Source organism: Notechis scutatus, chromosome 2 (genome assembly GCF_049901735.1).
Source record: "Notechis scutatus isolate UNSWTSFEM ecotype Mainland chromosome 2, rNotScu1.2, whole genome shotgun sequence".
NCBI lineage: Eukaryota > Metazoa > Chordata > Lepidosauria > Squamata > Elapidae > Notechis > Notechis scutatus.
In genome coordinates, this window is record NC_142010.1 from 42,436,714 (window position 1) to 42,449,242 (window position 12,529).

At 40.1% G+C, this 12,529-nt stretch overlaps 1 protein-coding gene across 1 annotated transcript in view; it reads left to right on the top strand.

Annotated features, from left to right (window-relative positions):
• Positions 1–12,016, top strand: part of EDEM1 (ER degradation enhancing alpha-mannosidase like protein 1) — a 26,202-nt gene extending 14,186 nt beyond the window's left edge. The window contains exons 7-12 of the mRNA XM_026678833.2: positions 2,142–2,262; positions 2,712–2,882; positions 4,639–4,712; positions 5,486–5,582; positions 7,023–7,208; positions 8,680–12,016. Coding sequence (XP_026534618.2) covers positions 2,142–2,262; positions 2,712–2,882; positions 4,639–4,712; positions 5,486–5,582; positions 7,023–7,208; positions 8,680–8,769 — 739 coding nt within the window. The 3' untranslated portion in view covers positions 8,770–12,016. The remainder of the gene's footprint in view (positions 1–2,141; positions 2,263–2,711; positions 2,883–4,638; positions 4,713–5,485; positions 5,583–7,022; positions 7,209–8,679) is intronic.
• Positions 12,017–12,529: the final 513 nt, after the last annotated feature.

Here is a 12,529-nt window from a genome sequence, read left to right on the forward strand (position 1 = left end):
GAAGCAGAGGCAGCCAGCAAGGGCAGGCAAGCCCTGCTTCACAGACCCCGTCCGTCCTCACTCCCACCCACCCAAAGCCACGAAGTCCCCCAATCGCGCAGCCCAGAATCGCCCTCCCCTCAGGGGGCAGCAACGACGCCCGGTTTTTCCCGAGACAAGAAGCTCCGCCGTGCAATGAAAGCGCCCTGGCTCTAGGCTCAGAAAACAACGCGAGCCGAGGTCGCTTTGGCTCCGCTCAGCTTCTCCAACATCCGGCACCGCTCTGTTCTATGTGCCGGGCCCGGCAAGTCCGAGCAGCCAGGGCGTGGAGCGGGACGGCGCTGGGACATCATTGGCTGCTTCTTTCGCAGCACGGGAGGCCTCCCCGGCTGGCCAGCTGCTCTCCTCCTTCTCTGCCTGTTTGTTCTGTGTGACCGAGGAGGAGGAGACCGGCCGGCTGGTTGGGGAGGCTTTCTGCGCCGAGGAGGCGGCTGCTGGTGTCCGGCTTTGCTCCGCTTCTCCGATGGTCTGGCGCGGCCCTGTTCTTTACTTGGCAGCCGGGCGCCGCACGGCGCCCACGGCGGCAACAGGCAGTTCCGCCCGGGCTCCGCTCAGGTGTCCGGCTGGGGCTGTTGGGAGTTGCTGCCGCCGGTGCGGCCCCAGTCCCGCGTCGCCTCGGGAAGGGAAAGGCAGAGAAGGGAGAGGTGACACGGGACTGGGGCCGCACCGGCGGCAGCAACTCCCAACAGCCCTAGCCGGGAAGGGAAAGGCAAAAGCGCTTTTGCCTTTCCCTTCCCGAGGCGACGCGGGACTGGGGCCGCACCGGCGGCAGCAACTCCCAACAGCCCCAGCCGGGAAGGGAAAGGCAAAAGCGCTTTGCCTTTCCCTTCCCGAGGCGACGCCGGGCACCTGAGCGGAGCCGGGCGGAACTGCCTGTTGCCGCCCTGGGCGCCGTTGTGGGCGCCCGGCTGCCCAAGTAAAGAACAGGGCGCGCCGGACAATCGGAGAAGCGGAGCAAAGCCGGACACCAGCAGCCGCCTCCCTCGGCGCAGAAAGCCTCCCCCAACCAGCCGGCCGGTCTCCTCCTCGGTCACACAGAACAAACAGGCAGAGAAGGAGGAGAGCAGCTGGCCAGCCGGGGGAGGCCTCCCGTGCTGCGAAAGAGGCAGCCAATGATGTCCGGCGCCGTCCCGCTCCACGCCCTGGCTGCTCGGACTTGCCGGGCCCGGCACATAGAACAGGGCAGTGCCGGATGTTGGAGAAGCCGAGCGGAGCCGAAGTGACCTCGGCTCGCGTTGTTTTCTGAGCCTAGAGCCAGGGCGCTTTCATTGCACGGCGGAGCTTCTTGTCTCGGGAAAAACCGGGTGTCGTTGCTGCCCCCTGAGGGAGGGCGATTCTGGGCTGCGCGATTGGGGACTTCGTGGCTTTGGGTGGGTGGAAGTGAGGACGGACGAGTCTGTGAAGCGGGGCTTGCCTGCCCTTGCTGGCTGCCTCTGCTTCCTTAGGGGCGGGAAGGGGCTCATCTGGACCAAGGGTGATCTCCCCCTCAGTTTCCCTGAAGGATCTTCTGTCGCTTTTGCCTTCTCCCCTACATCTCCGCTCAGGTGTCCGGCTGGGGCTGTTGGGAGTTGCTGCCGCCAGTGCGGCTCCGGTCCCAGCGTTGCCTTGGGAAGGGTGGGGCAAAACCAGGAGCCGCTGAGCCTGAGCCTCCGGTGCTGCTGTTGCGCAGCTGCCGCGGCTCTTCCTTTTTGCCTTTCCCTTCCCGAGGCGACGGGGACGGGGCCGCGCCGGCGGTAGCGACTCCTGAGTCAGGGGGCCTCCGAGGGAGGGGAAGAGAGTGACTCCTGCCTCCCGCTGTCATCATCATCTTCTTCTTTTGGGTTAGTGAATCAATTAAACCTTTCATGATAGTGAGATCGTTTCCCAAATTAATTATTTTTATTTTTGAAATTTACCAGTAGCTGCTGCATTTCCCACCCTCAGCTTATACTCGAGTCAATAAGTTTTCCCAGTTTTTTTGTGTAAAATTGGGTGCCTCGGCTTATATTCGGGTCGACTTATACTCGAGTATATATGGTAATTAAAATTATGAATAATTCAAATAATTGTTCCTTGCTTGCCCTCAAATATTGATATGAAATATTGTACATCATTTTTCATAGGAGGGAAGCCTGCAATGAAGGTGAAGGAGACCCACCTCTTTACGTTAATGTTAATATGTTTAGCGGCCAGCTGATGAACACCTGGATTGATTCTCTTCAAGCTTTTTTTCCTGGACTTCAGGTATTTCTTCTGTGGTGGAGAGAAAATAGGAAATTTGAAATATATGTATGGTACTACATCAAGAATTCCCAATTGGTATGGAAGTGGCTGGGACTTGATTAGAACAGACTACAAGCTTGTGTGGGGAAGAGAATCAGAAGTCCATTTTTTTAACTAATACTTCGAAGCCCTAGTTCTCCCTAGGGAATGTCATGGCTCTTCCCACCAAATTCTTTAATTTGGGGGATGCTTTACCCCTCATCAATGCAAATGAATTATGATATTTCTTTGTTTATTTACATAAAGAAAATAACATATGGTTGTCTCAGATTGTCTAATGGGTACAATGGTGCTTTCTTGCATTAGGATGTTATAATTTCTGAGTCACAATAAGTATGGTGCATTCCATCTTTATAAAATCAACTATTAAATATAATGTAGAATGTTTCATTTTTGTTATTTTGCTTCAGGTTTTAATAGGTGATGTAGAAGATGCCATTTGCCTTCATGCATTTTATTATGCAATATGGAAACGATATGGTGCTCTTCCAGAGAGATATAATTGGCAGTTACAAGCACCTGATGTTCTCTTTTATCCTCTAAGGCCTGAATTAGTAGAATCTACATATCTCCTGTATCAGGTATTTAAGTTTTTTTTTCAAAGCATGATTTTGAAATACAGTAAGTCCTTCATTAAATATATAAGTGTGTATTATTTTTACTGCTGAGGTGTGACCTTGCATATTTTAGAATTGGTTCTCAGCTGCTGTTTTTTTTTTAAAGCAGAGGTGGTATTCAGCAGGTTCTGACCAGTTCTGGAGAACCGGCAGCAGAAATTTTGACAGACATGATATTCTTCCAATTAAAATCGGAATTCCGAATTTTTTTGGGAATTGCCCCCCTTCCCCCCTTCTTCTCCTCCTTCCCCTCCCCTCGGAGGCCCGAGTCAGGAGTTGCTACCGCCGGCGCGGCTCTGCGTGGCTCCAGTCCCGCGTTGCCTCAGGAAGGAAAGGCAAAAAGGAAGAGCCGCGGCGGCGCTTGCAACGGCAGCAGCGGCTCCTGGTTTTGCCTTTTCCTTCCCGAGGCAACGCGGGACTGGAGCCTCGCGGAGCCGCGCCGGCGGTAGCAACTCCTGACAGCCCCAGCCGGATACCTGAGCGGAGCCCGGGCGGGCGGGCGGTGCGAGCGGAGCCCGGGCGGGCGGTGCGAGCGGAGCCCGGGCGGGCGGTGCGAGCGGAGCCCGGGCGGGCGGTGCGAGCGGAGCCCGGGTGGGTGGGCGGTGCGAGCGGAGGCCGCTGAGCGGCAGGAAAAGGGAGCTGGGCAGCGATTTCTTGGCGCGCGGTGGGGGGTCTCTTTTGGCCGGCCCCGATTTTTTTTTTCAGAGGGGAATATCATGCCTGTTTTGAGTAGTTCGGAGAACCGGCAAATACCACCTCTGACTGGAGATTTTACAGTATCCTTCCCCTGCCACGCCTACCAAGCCACACCCACAGAACCGGTAGTAAAAAAATTTGAATCCCACCACTGAAAAAAAGGATTCAAGTCTTTGTTATACCAGAATAGACCAACACATGAAAATAATGTATAGAGATTTAGGAATTTCAACATGAAGCCTTTCTGTATTGATAGGTCTGTGATCTGTGGATTAGACCCTTATCCCTCCTGGTTAGTGAAAGATGCTAGGACAAGGATGGGAGGCTAGCAGGGGCTGATGGAAAATATATCCTTAAGAGGGTAGTTCTCCTGCTCTAAAATAGGAGATAGTGTAGATCATCAAGAAAAATTGTGTGGCCCGACTAGTTTGGATAATTATCAACCAGTATCCAATCTTCTCTTTTTTAGGAAAGATTGCCGAGCAGGTTGCAGAAAGTCCTGGATTAGATGGATTATTTTTAGTTGAGATTCAGGCATGGGTGTGAATCTGAAACCATGTTCTTTTCCTTTTCCTTCCCGAGGCAACGCGGGAAGGAAAATGAACTTTAATTGGACGAGGACAGTGTGAATTCAACTCTCCTGTTAGACTTTTCAGTGGTTTTTGATACCACTGACCACAATATCCTTTTGAATGCCCTTAAACTGAAAGGGTTGAAAGTGGCTGGCACTCTATTATTACCAAAGATGTTCCAGTGAATCATTTTGGAGGCTGTGTTATGGTATTGTTTATAATAAGTTTGTGCAATTTTTTTTTGCACGAACTGAATATATGTTCTACTGTTTCTTCAGCTTCGTTGAACAGTCTGAACTTCGAATCATTTGGTGATTTTAAGTTTTGGCCTTGATTGCATTAGTTCATATAGCTTGTTCTTGCACAGTCAAAATCAAGCTTCATTTTCCTTTTTTAATGTTATTGTTATCATATAACACAATTTCTTACATTTATTTCCTTTATTTCATTAGGCCACAAAGAACCCTTTTTATCTTCATGTAGGAATGGATATTCTTCAGAGTCTAGAGAAGTATACTAAAGCAAAGTAAGCTTTCATTATAAATTAATAAATCTTTGCTAAACTGAACTGTGTTGCTGTACATAATTCAAACATATATACCTTCTTAATGTTGACTTAACAATTGAAGTTGAAATCCCATGTGTGCTTACATAAAATAAGTCCTACTAATTTAATATTGAGTGAATATGTAGAATTGCGTAAGTGTTTTATTAGAAACACTAATAGGTGTGCTTGGAACTGTGTTTTAAATAGTTCTAATCATTTAACAATTAAATTATAAATTTATTTATTTTTTGTATTTTGTTTTGTCTAATAATCAACATTCCCGAGGCAACTTGAATGTGTAAAATAGATCAGTTGCATTGATTAGATTTTCCAGCTGTAATTTTGTGGCTAACTTTGGGCCATTGGAAATAACTCTGGTTGAATTATTAGAGTTGTTTGCATGTACTTCTATGTTTCACCAGAGAATATGAAGTTTTGTGAGATTTATGTTCATTTTTTCCCAACTTGATTAGAAAGTATTGCTACTGTGTCATACAGCTGGATTTCTGAGAAAAACAAAAAATGTTTCAGTTGTTACAGTATCTCTGTTCTCAAAAGAGGCAATAGTTCTGTTTCTTTTCTTTGTTGAATCTCTGGTCTGACTTTGTAAAATTATAGTTTCAGAGCTAAGTGGAGAAAAACTATGCTACATAAATTGCAAGCTCTTCATAAAACAACCAGCTTAATTCCTTAGAGCTTTCCTATGATTGAAGCTAAAAGGGGGATGAAAAGTGTTCAATTCTGTTTTTCAGATGTGGTTATGCTACTCTTCACCATGTTATAGAGAAATCCAAAGAAGATCGGATGGAAAGTTTTTTTCTCAGTGAAACATGTAAATATTTGTTTTTGGTATGTATCTTCATAGGAGCACTTTTTCTTTAAAGCACACTTTATTTACTAGAACTGCAATTAGGAACACATTTTTGTTACAGTAAAATAAAGTTTAATATTTCTACGTATTTTAAGTATGTTGTTATTAAGATGGTAAATCAAGAATGTCCGTCGTAAATACTTTAATGGAACTTTGCTGTGTGATATATACTATTACTTGAGGTATATTCCCTCCATTCAAGAACCAGGGAACATTACAACTGACCAATGCCCTGTACATCCCATATCTGGAACTGTATCCTGATTGTAGAGGATCCAGACAATTTGTTTTGTATAACACCCCTGCACCTACTCTCTACCCATTTTCTTTAAAACCTTTTCTAAAAAGGGAAGGTTGACATGGCTGAATAGAGAGATGACTCTTCAATTACGGGGATACATTCTCACAAATCCAGGCAATCATACCACTCCTTTTGTCTGGAAAAAAAAAACCACAGAGGGTAAGTGGCTGAGCTCACAATGGAGAAGTCTGTTCTTTTCATCAGGTTCCTTGAATCCTGGTCACCTCACAAGATTCTGCTCGAATTACTTACTTGACTTAGAACTACACTAATGATAATAATGTGATAATAATGCTACAACATACCTCATAAATAATATACATCAAGTAATAGCGTATATCTATTTTTTAGATTACTCTGTAATCCTTGACACCATTGCCCATGGTATCCATCTGGAGGTGTAAAAAAATTTGAGTGTTGGGGCTGTGTTCAATAGTTCCTTTGAAAATTGGTGGTTCTAATTGATATTGGTATGAGAACTAATTGATCCCATGGCTCCCTGGATATTGAGTACCACAGTGCTTGGCACTAATGCAAGTGTTGCTTAACGTTTTTATAAAATCTCTGGGAAATGTAAACTGTTTATTTAGGGGTGAGATCACATGACTATGAAGATATCTGTATCTACTTTTAAGCTAAACAAGAGTTGCTAAGGTTATTCTGCTCTACTGTTTCGAAGCTGCAAAGTTCTGGATAGGACAAAACAGGCTATAATTGAATCCCAGTAACAACACATGCTGGTTGTTTTCTGAGAAGACAGCTAGTTGTGACAAATTGAGAGCAGGAAGTGACTTTGAAAATGGGTAGTTTCAGTCGTTTCTCCCTGAGGAATACGCTGGCGCCTGTATTATGTACTGCATCTGCAGCCCTATCTTCTCACAAAGCAATCAAAAAATCTTTGAAATAATATTTGGAGGTAAAGAGCCATTTTGTTTTTAATTCCTGTGTTTTGCTATTTCTTACTTATTACAATATTATTATAAGGCATCATAAAATATTTATGAGTTTTTGATCTCCTGCAGTCTCTGGAGTGAAGTGAGATATAAATATTAAAAAATAATGTTATTTCCCCACTTGGAGTATTACATTTATATATTCTGAATTTCTTAAATTTCAGCTGTTTGATGAAGAAAATCCTGTGCACAAATCAGGCAATAAGTACATGTTTACCACAGAAGGACACATAGTATCACTGGATAAGCGCCTTCGTGTTTCAGTAGGGCAAAATACCTCCCCTGAGGAGCAGAAGAACCCTGGAAAGATAAAGCCGAATGAACTAAAAGCAAATAACTCCGTTTCTAATGTAAGTATAGGCCAGTGTCTTACATAGTTTGAATCTAGAAGTTTGGTACAGCAGTTGTCTGACAAACTGTTTAATAGGCCTAAATATATTCTCTCTCTTCCATTGATAGTGCCAGATACAGTGTGAAAGAGTTAGGATAATGAAATCACAAATTGATGGAATTGTAAGGATATACTTGAAGCTTAATTCTTTGTAGAATAAGACACTATCTTGATCACTAAGTATTCCATCTTTATGCATACTATATATGGTATTCAAGACAGAGTGGTATCGTGGTTAGACGTCAGCCAGAAGCTGATTTGGTGACTGGAATTAGTCATTTTAACCCACTTCACCAGGTGGTTATTGTAGGAAATGTTACATATTCTGCCTGCATAAATTGGTGCAATAGAAACAACTACTCCAAGATATGTTAAATAAGCTATAAAATTCCATAGTAGCCCCAGCAGGTTTTCCATTATTTTAGCATACAAATTCAATATTGTGCATGCTTTGTGATTATTTAAGATTCTGGATTCACAGCAGCCTTTTGCTCTTTGTAAAGTGACCCGAGCTTCTTCACACTTGTGGAAATTTGCAAAAAGAGGCTGCTTTAATGAATAGTGAAAAAGGGGAGTATTTGCATAAAGGGTGAAGTACTTCTTTAGAATCATTCTTAAAGCATGCATAGTTCAAATATATTCTTATTTTGGCTTGAAATACCTGCAGTATTTATGTTCATGGGTAGTCTAAGCTTCACCATTGTATCCTGAGGACTGTAGTTGCAAATCTCCAGTTTTTCATTGCAAGACTGAAAGGAAAGCACTCTGTCTCTATTTTCATTAATTAATTTCAATTATTATTCTTTCCTTTCATACTTTTTGGGAGTTCAGCTCCCAATACGGTGCTCAAAATGCTAAAGCAACTTTTCCCCTGACTAAATTGTCTGCCTTAATGTAGGCACAAAAAATACATTCTGCTATTTTCTAGTTGAATTTTAAATATATATTTTTAGGAAAATGGGAAACACATATACTTTTTCAGGGGAGAGAAATAATATCTGAACAAACTAGAGATGAGCAGATTAGTTAGTATTCAACAAGTATAGCTGTGTTTAACTATTTTCTTTCTATATTGATATATAATTCATAAGCAATACATTGAATTGATTATTGTTCTAGATCATTTCAGTTAAATAACATTTATTCCTTGTGAAAATCAGTGTAATTCATTTTGTGTTGTTTCAGAGGTAAACTTTTCAGTATTGTGGACTGTTTATCTGCTCAATTTCTAAAGATGAAGGTTTCTAACCTCAAAATATAAAATATCTGCATCTTTGTAATTTTTGGGCACAAAGCCTTATGACAAGCAGTACTTGAGCATCTTGACTTTTTTAGGGAAATTCTTTTTTGACAATATGGTTTTTTGCCAAAGCGAACTTTAGAAAATATGAATATCTCCAATTTCAACTTAAACAAATATCTATTTACAGTGTAACAGAGTACCAGACGAGAGAAGATACCTGCTGCCTTTGAAGAGCATTTATATGAGACAGATAGATCAGATGGTGGGTTTGATCTGAACAGCTGTGAAATAATGCTAAGAAGATGCAAGACAACATCTTATTTGAAAATTATGATCCTCTTGAACTACAAGGCTAACAGCAAGTGCAGGTGCTTAAGTAGTCCCTCATTGTAATGAGAGTTTGATCTCATATTGAAAAGAGCATTCCATGTTAGATTGAAGTTACTGTAACTGAAATGGAGTAAAACATGGCACAACACAAACTTAAGATCTCATGCATCAAACTTCAGAGCTCATATTGCTGATAGTTAAAGTTACTTTAGTGGCTTGCACCTAAAATGCTGCCTTGCTATCACTTATTTGTCTTCCAAAAGAGAACATTTGGAAAGAACTTGCAACTTAAAATATATTTCTTTTAGAAAAAAGGTGGTCAGAGGAACAAAAGGGAATGTGCAATGACTTCCACCAAGTTGAAAGGTTTCACAAGCAATAAATAGTACTAATTATTGCTCAGGTAGGAAAATGGCTATAGGTTCTGGTTTACCTAAGATATCTTGCTAAATATATCATAATTGAAGCACAGCTTGCATACCAGCCAAGCTATTGCAGGATTATGTTCAGGACTAACATCATATTGGTTGATGTTGCAAACAGTGTTCTTAATTTGAATTGCACATCTAAGGGTGTATGGAGTTTACTAGTTTCTGAAACCGGTATTTTTCTTTTCTTTTTTTTTAATGTGCCTTCTGGTAGATAAAAATGCAAAAAAAAAAAAAAGCAAAAGCCATTCAGTTTTGTTCACTGAGTGGCCTTGCATTGCTGATTTGAAGAATATTGCTATGTTTTTATGTTTTGTATTTATTCTTTCATGCCTTTCCTAAAAATCAACCTGAATTAATATAAAATTGAAGTATTCACATTCCATGCAGTCCTAATATGCAAGCTATTGGAACTAGTGCCTTGTTACTTTGTGACTCAGAACAGAACCGAAGAGTTTAGCTCAGTCTTTCCTAAAGCAATTTTAGATTAATTGTATTCCAAAACTTAATTAGCTTCAGAAAGAATATTTGTGAGTTGTATATTTTTCAGACTCATTTTGAACTGAGTATTTTACATAAGATTGTAACCTTTACTCTGGACAAGTATTTTTAGTTTGGAGGACATGGAGAGGAACCAATTCTGTAAGAGGTTCCAACGTTTAATTTCAACTTTAATAATTGTGACAAGAGTTTTCATTTGTCTGAAGGTGATTGTATTGGTGAGTCATTTTTAAGAAGGGCTGAAAGAACCAAAATGTCTATGGTCAAAGGCTTTATGTATTTTTGAGGAGTAAAATATCTCCTGTTCTCCATCACCATCCCCAAATTATTCTTAGTGGCTAGGAGAGTTTAAAAAATATCTACCTTCCTATAATTATAGAACACAGCTTTATCATTCTTGAAGATTATCTCTCAGTAGACTGAAGCATGATTATTATTTCTCATCAAAGGATAAACTTGGCTTAAATTCCTAATCCAGAAGCAAGTTAACTTAGATCACAACTTAAATATTTTACAACATTTAAATATTCTTTTTATTACGTAATGCAATCTTATTATTTATAAAATATATTTTGTGTTATAAATCACATTTTAAATTAATCAGATAACATTGCAAATAATTAAGGCTTGCTAAATCTCTTTGGCAAACAATAAATCTCAGGGATCTCAAGGTAGGGTTCTGTTTGCCAAATAGATTTTGTTTCTCCCTAAAAGTTATTTTCCTGTTTCACAATTGTTCTTTTTTTTAAAAAAAAAAAGTAGGCAAATCAGAATCGACAGAGAACAAAATTCTGTGAAAAACGAAGCAGTCGTTGTGACTGAGTCTAGATCTAAATTGTCTCCCTCCTTCCAAAACTATCCCTAGAATGTTTGACTTAAGTACTGATTTAGAAGCCAAACATTTTTGCTGGTATGTCCAAAGTGTATTAGGACAGTGTAGTCGGTAAAAAGTGAAGAGACCATTAATTAGTTATTTAGTATCAGCAGGTCTGCTAATCCTAAACAACTGAATATTGTAACAATAGCTGCATTGGTAGGAGTATCCATCCTCAGAAGGTTAGGTTCCTTTAGAATCATGGCCTTTTAAAGTAGGAAAATTCAAGCCAATTTAGAGGCATCTCATTCTTTATATTAGCTTAGTAGATTTCTCAGCTTTATCAAAGTCAATTCCATCCCTGCTATCTGCCTGCTTTTGACTCGAGCAGTTGAGCGTGTAGGAAATAAGGTCTTAATGCTTCCTTGGTTTGAGGAATAGATTTCATGGACCATAATAAGCACTTGGTATGAAGGGGGGAAAATGCAAGCCAAAGCAATTTAGTTTACTGCTGTAATCATGTTGTCAAGGCATGTAACTTCTTGCAACGAAACTGCATTAATGTGTATGAGGACTAAACCTCTTCTGTTCAGATTGTTTTGCTACACCACTTTTCAAAGTTTGTGCCTACTAAAATGTTAAGTATCCAAATTTGAATTATTTATTTTTTAAAAAGTAAAGTAATAATTTGAGATGTAGGGTTTTTTTTTAAAAAAAAACACACCTTAAGGTTTGTTTTAGTCAGGTTACTAAAGTTCAAAGTTTTGAAGTTTATAGCTCTAAAACAACCAAGTGAACCTCAAGAAAAGTGCTACAAGTGATTGAATCAACATAATTCTGTTTGATAAGGATGAACATAGTAATTGATTAAGTTTACCTGTAGCAGTGGGAATGTGTTAAATTTGTTGACTTTAAATCCCATCACTGCTAGGGAGCATGTCCAATAGTGAAGAGTGATGGGAACTGCAGTCCAGCGATTTCTGGAGAGCTACGTACTACACTATTTTTTAAGTTGATTTCTTACTCTACCCCTGTATTGTAATGATTTCAGATAGATACCTGGCAAATTGATCTAAAGTCCTTAAAACTGTCTGAAAAGATTATAGAAAGCAAACTCAAATTTTCAAATGAAATATTTGAAACTCAGTTTTATCTAGTAAAACCCATGTTTAGTTCATGAAAAATAAGTTGACAATTCTATTACAAAATTAGTGTTAAGGCCGAATCTAAAATATTGTTCAGGTAATTTGCCAAGTCATAATTTCAGGCTGAATTTTTCACTATGATGTGCAATATGAATTTTTCTAGCCTAAAATGGCATTGTTGTAACATGTATGTAATAGTGTGGGAGTTAAGGTTGATTTTTTAAAGAAAAGAATGTTGTGGAAATTGTGAAGATTTAAAAATGAATAAATTTTACATATAATTTGTATTAAAGGATTATTTCTTAACTTGCTGGTGTCTGTCATTTCTGAATAGTTATGGATACTAAAAAGTTCTAAATTATATTGCATGGAATAGGAACTTGTTTTCCATATCATTAGATAAACATGAAGCCCACATAAAAGAACTACTTGAGTCTGTACAGTTTTGTCCTGGGCAGGCTTTTTCCTTTAAACAAGAATCCACCAGGTTTTGATATTACATCATAGTTTAGGAACAGTATAAAATATAAACAAAGTTCTTGTAAAGAGAAGATAATGCCAGCTATATTCTAATTTGTCTGCATACAAGCTTGCGAATACTCAGGTGCTGCAAGATTGATAAGGAAATGTATTAACCCTAGAATTTAAGAACCAAGAGCAAGTATGAGAGTCTACAGGTGAAACTCGAAAATTTAGAATATCGTGCAAAAGTTCATTTATTTCAGTAATGCAACTTAAAAGGTGAAACTAATATATGTGATAGACTCATTACATGCAAAGCAAGATAGTTCAAGCCGTGATTTGTCATAATTGTGATGA